This window comes from Engraulis encrasicolus, chromosome 17, assembly GCF_034702125.1.
Source record: "Engraulis encrasicolus isolate BLACKSEA-1 chromosome 17, IST_EnEncr_1.0, whole genome shotgun sequence".
Classification (NCBI taxonomy): Eukaryota; Metazoa; Chordata; class Actinopteri; order Clupeiformes; family Engraulidae; genus Engraulis; species Engraulis encrasicolus.
Genome location: NC_085873.1, coordinates 1,432,760 through 1,446,612, shown reverse-complemented (window position 1 = coordinate 1,446,612; position 13,853 = coordinate 1,432,760). Strand labels below are relative to the sequence as shown.

The following is a 13,853-nucleotide window of genomic DNA, read 5'->3' as shown; positions in this document are numbered from 1 at the left end:
TTTGCTATGTTTTTTTCACTATGATTTCCTGTTAGCCTATACCCTGGGCCATAACGAGTTGATAGGGACAACTCCCAACTCGGCCCCGTTTGGTCTCAGGGCCCAAAAAAACAACTTTTAAGGAAAATCTGCAGGCGAAATTATGTAGCTGTAAATATTAAGGTACTGCAACTGCAAAAATGGTCCTAGAACCCTGTAAATTTACATGGGTCATCCTGTCACATAGGGGAACCAACCTGAAAAATGTTTCAGGGCTTGGGGCTTTTCCTCTGTCAAATATCATCTTCAACATATCCAAAAAGCTCAAAAAATGCTTTTCCGCCTGACAAATTGTCCTCATATTTGATCATTTTCAACTCTGTTATGATATGCATTGGTCCCTCAAATGTAAATAAAAAACTGCCTAACTTCCTGAGCTTCAATTTAAGTCCAAGAGGACCTTTCTAGCTAGAGTACAACAGCTGCTATGTCCAAAGTTATTCACTATGGCCTATCCGAAAATAGTCTACTGGCAATAGTCTGCTGGCATTCTACAGGCATTCAGACACTTTCAGGCATAACCATTTCATATGGGACTATGAACATCAATTTCACATATGTTTGACCTTGAGTTGAAAATTGCTATGAATGAAAGTATGATGTGAATAGCATCAAAAGTAGTTAATGTTACCACCTATTGGTGGACTGTGAACAGTATGCAACACATGGTACTATTACACAAAACGAATGCATCAAGTGAGACAATTATTTAAAGAATGGTTCGTATTGTACAACAGTAGTGTAAAATGTGAATAAGAACTTTTAATCATCATTTAATAATTATCATTATCATCATCCTCCTCTTCCTCATCTTCATCCGCATTTGTATGGATTTCATCAGTGTCCTCCTAATACATCAATAAGAGCTTTTGGGATTACATCACCCTCAAACCATAGTGGTTCAAGCTTCCCAGTATCTGTGTTTATGTGAAACCCATGGTCAAGTGGACTTGGGATACCTGGGTAATGCTCATGGGCCCTACCCCCTAACTCTGACACCATACTCCATCTCAACAATTGTTTCCTCCTCCAGGCCAATGTGCTCTAATTCAGGATGGAAACTCCTCATCATACCTGCATCAGCTGAAACAATATTTAGCACAGACACTTACATGAACTGTCTTCATTACTGTCTTCTTGGGGAGGACCCCCACACCCCCTCCCACCCAGTCTGCCAAGTGTCCCACAGTGGTTCCCAATATGTGGGCCATTGCCCCTTCCATGGTCGTGATCCACTGGCGTTCCCTCATACCAAAAAAAATATTTTAAAAAAAGCCCTGAGTGTCTCTTCTTGTTACACCTATATTTTTTTTCTTGCCATGGCGGGTACAAAGCAAAGTATACTGGGTGATCATTGATGTTGCATGGTGAGCATGTGTGTTGTTGCGCTTCCCATGACCATCATCCTGATATGGGCAAACTCACTAGTAGGCTACCTATTTAAAGGTGCTGGAAAACTGAAAAAATGGTGCTTGGAGGTACTTGAAAAGTGCTTGAATTTGTTCATGAAAAAGGTGTGGGAACCCTGGATGAAAACAAGAAGGCATTCATTAATTTATAACTGGATCACTGGAGCTCCCAAGATACTGTATGATGAAAAATGCCCTCCTAAGGCCTCACATCAGGACCGTTAGAGTCAGAGCAAAAGACTCTGACTTTTTCTTCATTCTCCTGTATTATGCCAAGTCCTCAACTGTCAACATAATCTTTGACATGGGTGATAGATTAATTGACATCAACCTACTGGCTAAAGATTATTCCCAGGAACACATTGCCGCTCTTCTGATCCTGCATGCCTGCTGACTGCACGTCAGCATTCAAAAGCAAAGGACAGGTGAAACCAATGAAGATATTGAAACAAACATCAACATTCATTTAAGTCTTTGCAGAAGTAGTGAAACTGATCCTCAGTTCCAACAGCTTCTCAATGGTGTTGAGCAGTTCAGCTTCTGCCTGTATGGATGTAGTCACCGAGTGATAAGCATTTAATGAAGCCAAAGTAGATATCTGGGTCAAACCGCCAGGTTCGTCAGGGTCTCTCAATTGACTCAAGGAACAATCTCAAACAATTCCCACCGTGCAAGAGGGTCCTCAACGGTGCTTTCCCCGGTGCTATTCACCCTGTAAACCACTGACTTCAACAACAACTCGGAGAGCTGCCATATGCAAAAGTTCTGAGATGACACCACCATTGTTGGATGCATTAAAGATGGACAGGAGGGGAAGTACCGGGGCCTGGAGGAGAACTTTGTCAGATGGTGCAGAATCAACCAGCTGCAGCTGAACACCACCAAAACCAAATAAATGACAGTGGAGACAGTCTGCACATATAAGTACCTGGGTGTACACCTGGACAATAAACTGGACTGGTCTGCTAACTCAAAAGCACTGTACAAGAAAGGCCAGAGGAGGTTCTATCAGTCTGCCATGGCCAGTATGCTCCCATGCTGTGACATGATGGGGTGGTAGCATTAGGAGGAGAGATGCTGGACGCCTTGACTGGCTGGTGAAAAAAGCTGAGTCTTTTATAGGCACAGAACTGGAGGCTCTCACTATCACAGCTGAGAAGAGGACACTAAGCAGACTCAACTCTATAATGGACAATCACCCCCTGCACCCCCTGTACCCAGTCTTTGACAACTAGAGAAGCCTCTTCAGTTACAGATTTCGCCCCATCTCCTGAAGCGCAGACAGGGTACGGAGGTCCTTTGTCCCTCCAGCTATTCCACACCACACAGGAGGACAAACAGAAATCCTCCCAGGTGACTGGACCGCATAAACCAACCCCCACACCTGCACACTATCTGTATGCCTCCTGTGCTTCTACCTGGACTCCTATCCTTCGTCTGGGTGTGACCCCCCCCCCCCCAACAATCAAGAAAAACTTTTCTGCGCTACGAATCTACACTCTGCACTAGGATTTTTTACTGTACTGCACTGAGGTATTTTCCAATGCAGTCATACAGGACAATTACATTCTGTATGTTCAAACGTGTGTGTGTGTGTGTGTGTGTGTGTGTGTGTGTGTGTGTGTGTGCGTGTGCGTGTGCGTGTGCGTGTGCGTGTGTGTGTGACTGTGAGTGGAGCGACATGGTGTGAAACTTGTGATCCCGATTCCCCCATCACTTTTCAATGGATACTATGGATACTTGACTCTGGCTCTCTTACTTGGACAATGCACAGTGACTTATGACACTCCTGGACGATTTTTTGTACAGTTGATCTTCGGCTGCTCTGTGCCACTCAGCTAAGGCACATGTGATAAATCACCAGTACACTTTTTTGGACACTATCTGTTTTTTTGTTTTTTGGCTGCTCTGTGCCACTTAGCTAAGGAGCATATGATAAATCACTGTTACACTGATATACTTATCACTAACCACAGTTGTGACTGTGTGTGTGTGTGTGTGTGTGTGTGTGTGTGTGTGTGTGTGTGTGTGTGTGTGTGTGTGTGTGTGTGTGTGTGTGGGAGAGAGAGAGAGAGAGAGAGAGATCTGCCTGTGCCTGTGTGAATGGAAGAGAGGGAGAGACAGAGAGTGAGTGAGGAAGTGAGATATGCCTTGGACTGAATGTATGTAAGAGTGAGCTATATGGTTAATATATGTGTATCGATGTATGTAATGTCGTGTGTGTAATGTCTTTTTGTATTGATGTAAATATGCACCTTAATTTCCCCCTGGGATTAAAAATGATAATATACTTTCAAGTGCGCATCTGGAAGAGGGCCCATGAGCATTACCCAGAGATCCCAAGTCCACTTGACCATGGGTTTCACATAAACACATATACTGGGAAGCTTGAACCACTATGGTTTGAAGGTGATGTAATTCCAAAAACTCTCATTGATGTCTTGGCAGAGGAGGACACCGATGAACATAACATGTCTGATGAAATCCATACAAATGTGAATGAAGATGAGGAAGAGGACGATGATGATGATAATGAGGATTATTAAATGATGATTAAAAGTTCTTATTCACATTCTACACTACTGTTTTACCATACAAACAATTCAAAACATCTCATTTGATTAATTCCTTTTGTGTAATAGTACCATGTGTGGCATCCTGTTCACAGTCTACCAATAGGTGGTAACATTAGCTACTTTTGATGCTATTCACATCATACTTTCATTCATAGCAATTTTCAACTCAAGGTCAAACATATGTGAAATTGATGTTCATAGTCCCATATGAAATGGTTATGCCTGAAAGTGTCTGAATGCCTGTAGAATGCCAGCAGACTATTGCCAGTAGACTATTTTCGGATAGGCCATAGTGAATAACTTTGGACATAGCAGCTGTTGTACTCTAGCTAGAAAGGTCCTCTTGGACTTAAATTGAAGCTCAGGATGTTTGGCAGTTTCTTATTTACATTTGAGGGACCAAAACATATCATAACAGAGTTGAAAATGATCAAATATGAGGACAATTTGTCAGGCGGAAAAGCATTTTTTGAGCTTTTTGGATATGTTGAAGATGATATTTGACAGAGGAAATGCCCCAAGCCCTGAAACATTTTTCAGGTTGGTTCCCCTATGTGACAGGATGACCCATGTAAATTTACAGGGTTCTAGGACCATTTTTGGAGTTGCAGTACCTTAATATTTGCAGCTACATAATTTCGCCTGCAGATTTTCCTTAAAAGTTGTTTTTTTGGGCCCTGAGACCAAACGGGGCCGAGTTGGGAGTTGTCCCTATCAACTCGTTATGGCCCAGGGTATAGGCTAACAGGAAATCATAGTGAAAAAAACATAGCAAAAAACATCCTGAGGGGTGTAGCTGGCTCCCGGCCTATAGCTTTTTTCATCACCAGCCAAAATGTCTTGTAGGTGTTAATCTTACAAACATACACTCACTGATTGGTCAAAGTGGCTAGTAAGTTGGTATTTTCTGCCAGCCAAACTGAAATTTCACCAGCATTTGGCCGGTTGGCTGGTGTTCATTTAGAGCCCTGACTGTATGTATAAAATCAACCACAAAACTTTAAGTAATATAAGCTTTGGGAACCCCGCACTGCATACTGGGTATCCACCAACAGGAAGTCTTGCACTTCTGGAGGATTGCAAACAAACCACAACAACATGAAGTGGGGCTGATGTTGCACTGCCATGAAGATTCTCCATAAGTGTCCAATTCAATGCAGCCATTCGAATGCTGTGCATTTCATTGTTCAATTTAAGTAAAAATGTAGAGATTATGCTGTTGCCCAAATACAGTACTACACTGCTAGGCATGCAGACTACTATGTCAAAAGATACTGTAGAATTGTTTGTCTCCTACTGAAGCAGGTGCGCAGGTCAGGTTGAAGGTCGTATCCAAGGCGACACTTGCAGCGGTAGCCCAGGCCGTCATTGTCGGTGCGGTGGCTCAGCACACAGATATGCTGGCATCCTCCGTTGTGGCGGCCACACGGGTTCATCACTATGGATGCAAACGCAACAACATTTAATGTTTGTGAGGGGGGAGGGGGGCTACCAATAATTTCTGTGTGTTTCCCTTGCCAAGACTAGAACCATGCTTTTGCACAGTGACCCTTAATGATAATGATGCAACTGTCATAAAAAGACAAGTGACAAAGGAAGATTCCATATTCCAGCACTGTGCAGGAAATGGTCAAAAAAGGTACTGCAACTATGCTGATCATTGAAACTGGGTTTCCTATTGCCAAATTTGATCTTTTCATGAAAGTTTACCAAGTAAAAAACTAAAATATTTTAGTATGGCCCAAGTACAGTCATTTTTGCAGCTAAAAATGTCTATTTCTTGAAATTCAAAATGGCAGACCATGGAGAAGATCCCCCTTTGCATGTATGAAAAGTGCAATTTTCCCAGTCATAATGAATACTTAGAATTTGATGGTGGTGGTAAGTATTCGTGAAAAAGGTAACATTACTGGATGGGTAGCATGAATTCTGGAAATAAGCAATTAAAAATCTTACACAGTGCACCTTTAATGGTAATATCACACCGATAGTATTTGAATAGCACATTATCATACACCATTGTCATTCAATGCTTTTGAGAATGAGGAAGAAAAGTAATAGGCTACAATTGTCAGATTGTATTATCTCAAAAGACTATAGATAAATAATCCCAAGCAAAGGCACAATGTGTGCCCCTCACCATCTACATTGAACCGAAATGCACCTAATGCCATTATTGGACACATAGTAAATAAGACTGGATTTGTTCGTGATATTTGTGTCTGTCTCTCACTAATGGGCTGCAGGATGGCCTGGGTGGCTACAATCCCCGTAGTACTGACCTTGGTACGACTTCAAGCTATTCAAAGGCAGAGGTGTCAAAAGTAAAAGTAAAGTAAATTCATGCTGTAAGGTCAACACAAGTACATGATATCACATAGCTGTTACACCATTAACTCCATTGTACCTAATGAGGTAGATACATACTGTAGACTGTGTTGTTACTGAAAAATACTAAAAACCTAACAAGAACCGACCAAAAACTTGATCCAACCAGCACAAAGTCAGCTTATCGTAAGACAAGTACACAGGTGTACTGGTTACTCAGATAAGTTACCTGTGTTGGTAAAGGTGTGTGTTTCTCTCCTTTACTTTTACTTGACACCTCTCTTCAATGTCTACAATTTGAATTGCAGTAATGCGCCTCTTACCCATGGGCTGCAGGGTAGCCTGTGCGGCCACTATCTGCCCTGGCCTGCTGGCGGTGGGGAAGAGGAGCGTGGGGTCGCTGCCGTTGAAGCGGTTGGTGCGGATCACCCCCATCTTGGTCCAGTCAGTGAAGTAGGCGTGGTTCTCAAACACTGTCAGGCCAAACGGCTGGGGCACCTGGTGGCCTCCGTTCAGCACAATTTTCCTTTGCAAGGGGGGGATAGGGAATAATGTTAAAAGATGGAAAAAAGTCTGCTTCAACCTGGCTGAAAACCCACCCGAAATGAAAAATCCTGGTTAAAGTGGACTTTTTTCATCTTTTATCTTGATATTTGGTTGTCCTGCTCGCAGGTCAGACATTTTGGATGTAACCTACTCCTTCAATAGTAACACCTATCAAAAAACCTTGAAAAGGCCAGATGGCCAAAACATTGTTTCATGAAAAATATATTGGATTGGTAACAGGTCCAGGAGTGTGTGCTCTTCTTCATCTTTTACTACAATAACACCTAAAACATACACACACTCATAATACTCTCTGCACTCTTTCTATCTGTCTCTGTCTCTGTCTCTGTCTCCCAACTCTCTCTCTCTCTCTCTCTTTCTCTCTCTCTCTCTCTCTCTCTCTCTCTCTCTCTCTCTCTCTCTCTCTCTCTCTCTCTCTCTCTCGCACGTACACACGCGCACACACACACACACACACACACACACACACACACACACACACACACACACACACACACACACACACACACACACACACACACACACACACACACACACACACACACACACACACACACTGACCCTCACCACTCCTCACCTGTCCAGGCCATCGTAGGTGACCGTCTGCACCATGTTAAAGTGCTTGTCGGTCCAGTAGACCCTCTTGGTTGCCAGGTCCAGGGTGATGCCGGTGGGGTTACCCACCCGAGACTTCACCAGCTCCAGCCGGTTGCTGCCGTCCATGAAGGCCCTCTCCACCTTCACGTCAGTGCTGCCATAGCCCAGGGCATCCGTGAAGAACATGTACCTGCAGAGAAATTAAATTACATTATATGTAGCTGACACTTTTATCCGATGCGAATTACAGTTATTTTAAGTACAGATGATTTGTTACAATCCCTGCAGCATAGTGGAGTTAGGTGTCTTTCTCAAGAGATCTCCACTCATACAAAACATTCAGAACAGTTAGGGCACAGAGGACATACACGCACTCCACACTGAACATTTAGACAATATCAAAAGTAGCCAAGTGCAACCTATTGAAAGACATGGTTTCACTTGAAGTGATAAGGGTAAAAAAACAATAGTAGATTGAAAATATTGTCTTTTACCCTTTTCACTACATGTGACACGATGTCTTCGCTGTAAATAGGATGCACTAGGCCCTATATACTGTAGGTGGAAAGTGAATAATTTATTCTTTTCGTTTGGTTATATTCACGACTCGAGTAGGCCATGGGAAGAACATTCTCCTGGAGACATTACTGTAATAGAAAGCTTATATTAGCTTGTTCCTTAGGCCCTATTTCTGTCTGGCAGACAAGATTGGCATTTTAGTAATAATCTCATAATAGAGGCTCGGCATAAAAAGGAAGTAAAGCTTGAAATCCCAGATCACAGGATAACAGCGCTAGTAGACAGCCATGTGTGAAAGGCCGTGTGGATAACCACAAATGCATGCTGTAGTAATGTGATGTTGCACTGTTTTAATTCAGGCATTTAGATAGGCCCACCAGGGGTCCTCGGGGTCAAGTATAAATAGATAGCAGGTATGCTGCCAGTGTACATGAGTGATGCAGCAAGTGTTCAATAAAGTGGAACCTGCAACGTTGACTACGAGTCACTTTATTACACCTGCCATACAACATATCTGGAGGGCCATTCGGGGCCCTTAAGGCCGTTTTATCCGCCCCCCAAGACAATTTTAATGTTATGCCGTTTCACATGAAATATGACATATTTTGTAAAGGAATCTTAGAAATTACTTGTGCAATTAATTAAGCTATATTCAGGGGACCTAGAGAAGGTGAGGTCTGTTTTAAAGGTGGCTGCCTTCAATATAGGCCTAAAGTGCAGGGGGAAATCCTGGTTTGTGTTCATAGAACGGCCCTCGGAGGACTTTTATGGCCCTCAAGGTAATTTGAAGAGGACCCTCGAATGAAAAAAGTTCCCCACCCCTGCCATAAAACCCCCACTAATCATGGTTTGAAGAGGTTCAAGTCTGAATTGAGACTCAATTATGATTAGATTAAACATTAATAATTTAATGATCAGATTTTTTTTAAAAATGATTAGATAAAGGGATTGGCAAGAGGTTGTGGAGACTAAAGTGCCGCAGGAAGACGAAAATATGACAGTACATATTGCAAGCGGGCGGACTATCTGAAAATCAGGTCCACATGCTACAGTATAATAAGATAACATCGCAATAAAACCATGAAAATGCATGGTCAGCATAGTGCACATGGACACACACGCGCGCACACACAAACACGCGCGCACACACACACACACACACACACACACACACACACACACACACACACACACACACACACACACACACACACACACACACACACACACACACACACACACACACACACACACACACACACACACACAGTCTGCCATTGAGTCTAGTGTTCATGTGATTCAGAGATTTTAAAAAAAAGTTAACAGCACGCACCACGCTGATATACAGACAGGCAGAAAGACAGAAAGACGGGCACATAAACAGATAGACACAAGACCAGTCAGACAGACAGACAGACAGACAGACACACACACAGACAGTGTGCATCAAACAGTAGGGTACAGGAATAGTTCAAAAGACAAACGGATAGAAAGAGATACAAATAGACTGATACTGTAGACAAGACAGAGACAGGTAGCCAACCAGACAGATAGTTGTACCCACCGACTGTAGGGATCATGGCTAGGCAGATAGAAAAATAGACAGACAGATAGACAGACATAAAGACAGACTGTACCCAACTGACAGTAGGATCCAGGGCGAGGTCCATAGAAAATCACACCGACAGACAGACAGACAGACAGTTGTACCCACGCTACAGAAGAGTCCAGGGTTAGGCCAATAGACAGATAAATTGACAGACAGACAGACTGTACCCAACTGACTGCAGGATCCAGGGCGAGGTCCATAGAAAACCAGACAGACAGACAGACAGACAGACAGACAGACAGACAGACAGTTGTACCCACGCTACAGAAGAGTTCAGGGCTAGGCCAACAGACAGACAGGCAGACAGACAGACAGACAGACAGACAGACAGACAGACAGACAGGCAGGCAGAGAGACAGACAGCCAGACAGATGTACCCACCCGACCGTGGGGTCCAAGGCCAGGCCGTGGGGGTTCTCCAGGTTTTCGGCCACGATGGCGACGCGGTCGCTGCCGTCGAAGTTGCAAACCTCGATGCGCTCCACGCGCGACTCCAGCAGGTACAGCTTGAAGTTAATCCAGTCCACCGCCATGCTTTGCACGCTGTGCACCGCATAGGACAGCACCTCGCGCTGGTCACTGCCGTCCATGTTTATGGAGAACACCTGGGAAAGAACACAGGAAAAACAAAGGGGTTGAGTATACAGCAGAGTAAACTGATAGATCCAGATAGAGTATTTGCAACACTGTGTATTTGCAACTATGTACAGTGTCATTGCTCCTACAGAGTCAAAAGTCAATAGAGTAAAATTCTGCAGGTGACCAGCGTAATTTCAACTTAACAATGAGATGATCAGTACCATCCATGTTCATTGAGAAGACCTGAAAGTAAGGTTTCTCAAACATCAAAATAGTGTTTCCAAAATTAATTTGTGTTGTTGAACAACTGTTTCAGTGGTTCATTTATGGTTCGTGATTTGTTTAGTTCACTCAACTTGATAGGGCCCTTCTAAATTCACTGTCCTGCTTTCCACAGGTTACAACCACACAGAGGGCAAAGCCATAGTCGTAATGATGGTGGTAGCAGTAACGGTGGTGGAAGTACTACTAGAGCTAGTGGTAGCTCTGCTCTGAAATTACAACAGTTACATTACTAAATTACACTAACCTTACACTTGTATATAACGCGACTTACAGTTGTTTTAAGTATAGTGTATTGGTTGCAGTCCCTGGAACAGTGTGGGGTTAGGCCTTGCTCAACGGTCACCTCATCCATGGAGTGAGAAAGGGAGGGATTGGAACCTGCAACCCTGTGATCTTAAGCCCATCTCCTTAACCACTAGGCTGCCCCACAAGCAGTGCCTTTTGAATGGTGGTGGTGGTAGTAGTTCTAGAAGTAGTGCTAGTTTGTCGTGTGTAATCACATGAAACAGTGCTGAAAACCTTTTTAACGGTGGTGGTAGTAACACTAGAGGGGGGTAGTGTTTTTCCTGTAACTACATAAACAGTGCTGCAAACCTTTTGAACATTGGTGTCAGACCAGAACACCCGATGGCTGAGCCAGTGGTAGGCCACACCCACAGCATAGCCTTTGCCAGGCGATTGGACGAGTGTCCTGAGGAACCGCCCATGCACATCCGCCATCCTGACATCACGTCCATCAGTGAAGATCAGCTGAGGAAGCCCATCTTGAAAAACAGGTGGCCAAAATACATCGAGAAATTACTGGTGTGTGTGTGTGTGTGTGTGTGTGTGTGTGTGTGTGTGTGTGTGTGTGTGTGTGTGTGTGTGTGTGTGTGTGTGTGTGTGTGTGTGTGTGTGTGTGTGTGTGTGTGTGTGTGTGTGTGTGTGTGTGTGTGTGAATGACGCTTTCATGAAGAGGCATCAGCAGCAGTTCGTGTGCACTAAATGGTCCATTCAGACTAAAAACTCTTAGTTTGGTACGTTTTCATTTAACATTGACAAGGACAAGGTCATTCTTTCTGTAATATACAGTTAGGGCCAGAAATATTTGGACAGCAACACAATTATCACCCTTTTCCACCCTATACCCCACCACAATGGATTTGAAATAAAAACAAACAAGCTGTGCATTAACTGTAGACTCTTAGCGTGAATGTGAGGGTGTTAACATCCATGTCGCATTAACAGGAATGAAATAGCAACGTTTTTTGTGTGTGTTGCCCACTTTTCAAGGGATCAAAAGTAATTGGACAGTAGGCTTCTCAGCTATTCTCCAGTCAGATGTGTGTTATTCCCTTACTACACCACCACCAAGATGTCAATACAAGGTCTTAGAGTTCATTTGAAGTGTTCCATTTGCATTTCCATATATTTTTACGGAATGTCCATGAGATCCAAAGTCCACCTGTCACCATCAGTGATTCAAGCCATCATCAGAGATTCTTTAAGTATAGAGATATGCCAACATAATAGGTTTCTATGGGCACCTAACATGACCAGGTTCCGGTCTGCCTAAAGGGGCGTGTCATAATGCTCCTAGCATTGAATAGAACAGTCCTCAGGTCTGCCTAGGTCTGCCTAAAGGGGGATTTCCCCCCCAATAATAGAACCCGGAAACAATGGGCCAATGGAACCTCTCTCTCTCTACTCTCTCTGCCATCATAAGGTTGAAAAAAATCTTGACAAACCCATTTGAGAGATGGGGAAACATTGAATATGATTAATTCAAGAGTTCAGAATGTTGGAAAAAAGCAATACCACAGCAACACCAAATTACCTGGCAGACATGGAAGACAAATGCTGTGGATGACAGACAATATTCTGTATCTGGTGAACAAAAACCCATCTCCCAAAAGTTTGCCAGATGTAGAACAGTGTCCAGGTGAACGGTGGATACATGTCCAAGGCAACAATCAAGAAAAAAGATCAAGAACATTCAGGAACACTTCACCATAGGAAATACAGAGGGTTCACTGAAAGATGTAAATTATTGATTGCATCAGAAATAGCAATACCAAATTTGGCTTTGCCAAACAACGTCTTAAAAAGACTGTATAGGTCTTGAGCTACATCCTATGGACAGAGGAGACAAAAATCATCTTGTACAAGGGTAATGGGAAGAAAGGAGTGTAGATAAGGGAAGGAACTGCTCATGATTCAAAGCATATCACCCAATCAGTACCAATGGTGGTGGTAGTGTCATGGTGTGGGCATGCATATCTGTCAATACGATTATCCCCATGTATTTATTGATGATGAGGACTACCGACAAAAGCCACAGGATGAATTCTGAAGATTTTCAGGCTATATTATCATGTCATATTAAACCTAATGGTTCTGAACTCATTGGACAATGCTTCGCAGTGCAGATGGACAATGACCCAAAGCTTCATCTGAAAGCCACTAAGCCATTTCTACCCCAAAAAAGTGGAATATTATTCAATGGCCCAGTCAGTCACCTCACCTGAGTATGGTTGAGCAAGCATTTCACTTGCTGGAGGCAAAACTGAAGGGAAATACCCTAAGAATAAGCAGGAACTGAAGACTGTTGCAATAAAGAGCTCACCATAGCATCACAAGGGCTAAAACCCAGTGTCTATCGATGTCTATGGATGGCAAATTACAGGCTGTAACTGACTGGAAAGTATTTGCAACCAAATAATTAAAAATTGAAAGTTTGATGTATAAATACTAGACTGTCCAATTACTTTTGGTCCCTTAAAAATGGGGTGGCACTGATAGACAATGTCATAATTCCTTCACAGTTCACTCGATTTGGACGCAAACACCCTCATATTAAAGCTGAAAGTCTGCTGTTAATGTACATCTCGTTTGTTTAATTTCAAATCCATTGGGATGGTGTACAGCACCAAAAAGATGAAAAATGTGCAGATGTCCAAATATTTATGGCCCTAACTGTAGCACACAGCACAGTACACAGAGTTCTTCCTCAACACAGTCATAAACCTACCGGTACAGACGCAAACACACCAGACTTGGCCAGCTGCCCTAGTGATATGCCATTACAAATTCCTTTCATTTCATTTCATGTTTATACAGTACTGTATGTGCTGACACACCCATGTACATGTGTGGGATGTGTGTACCTGATAATTTGGCCTTAAATATGTGACAGCACCAATTCAGTTGTGTGGGGGATGACAGTATCGGATATGTTAGCCATGCATATGTGCTAGCACCAATTAACTTGTGTGGAAAGTAGGCTGTGTTATACTGTACCTTGGTCCTGCATAGAGTGCTGTAGAAAGCACCCATGTAGATTATGTACATGTGCTTGTGTGAGAT

The 13,853-nt window shown here is 43.1% G+C and overlaps 1 protein-coding gene across 1 annotated transcript in view; it reads right to left on the bottom strand.

The window, feature by feature from the left end:
* lrp2b (low density lipoprotein receptor-related protein 2b) overlaps positions 1-13,853 on the bottom strand; it is a 99,609-nt gene that overhangs the window by 72,575 nt on the left and 13,181 nt on the right. The window contains exons 11-15 of the mRNA XM_063221434.1: positions 11,103-11,272; positions 10,026-10,249; positions 7,497-7,706; positions 6,676-6,878; positions 5,322-5,462 (exon numbers count right to left, since the gene is read on the bottom strand). Coding sequence (XP_063077504.1) covers positions 5,322-5,462; positions 6,676-6,878; positions 7,497-7,706; positions 10,026-10,249; positions 11,103-11,272 — 948 coding nt within the window. The remainder of the gene's footprint in view (positions 1-5,321; positions 5,463-6,675; positions 6,879-7,496; positions 7,707-10,025; positions 10,250-11,102; positions 11,273-13,853) is intronic.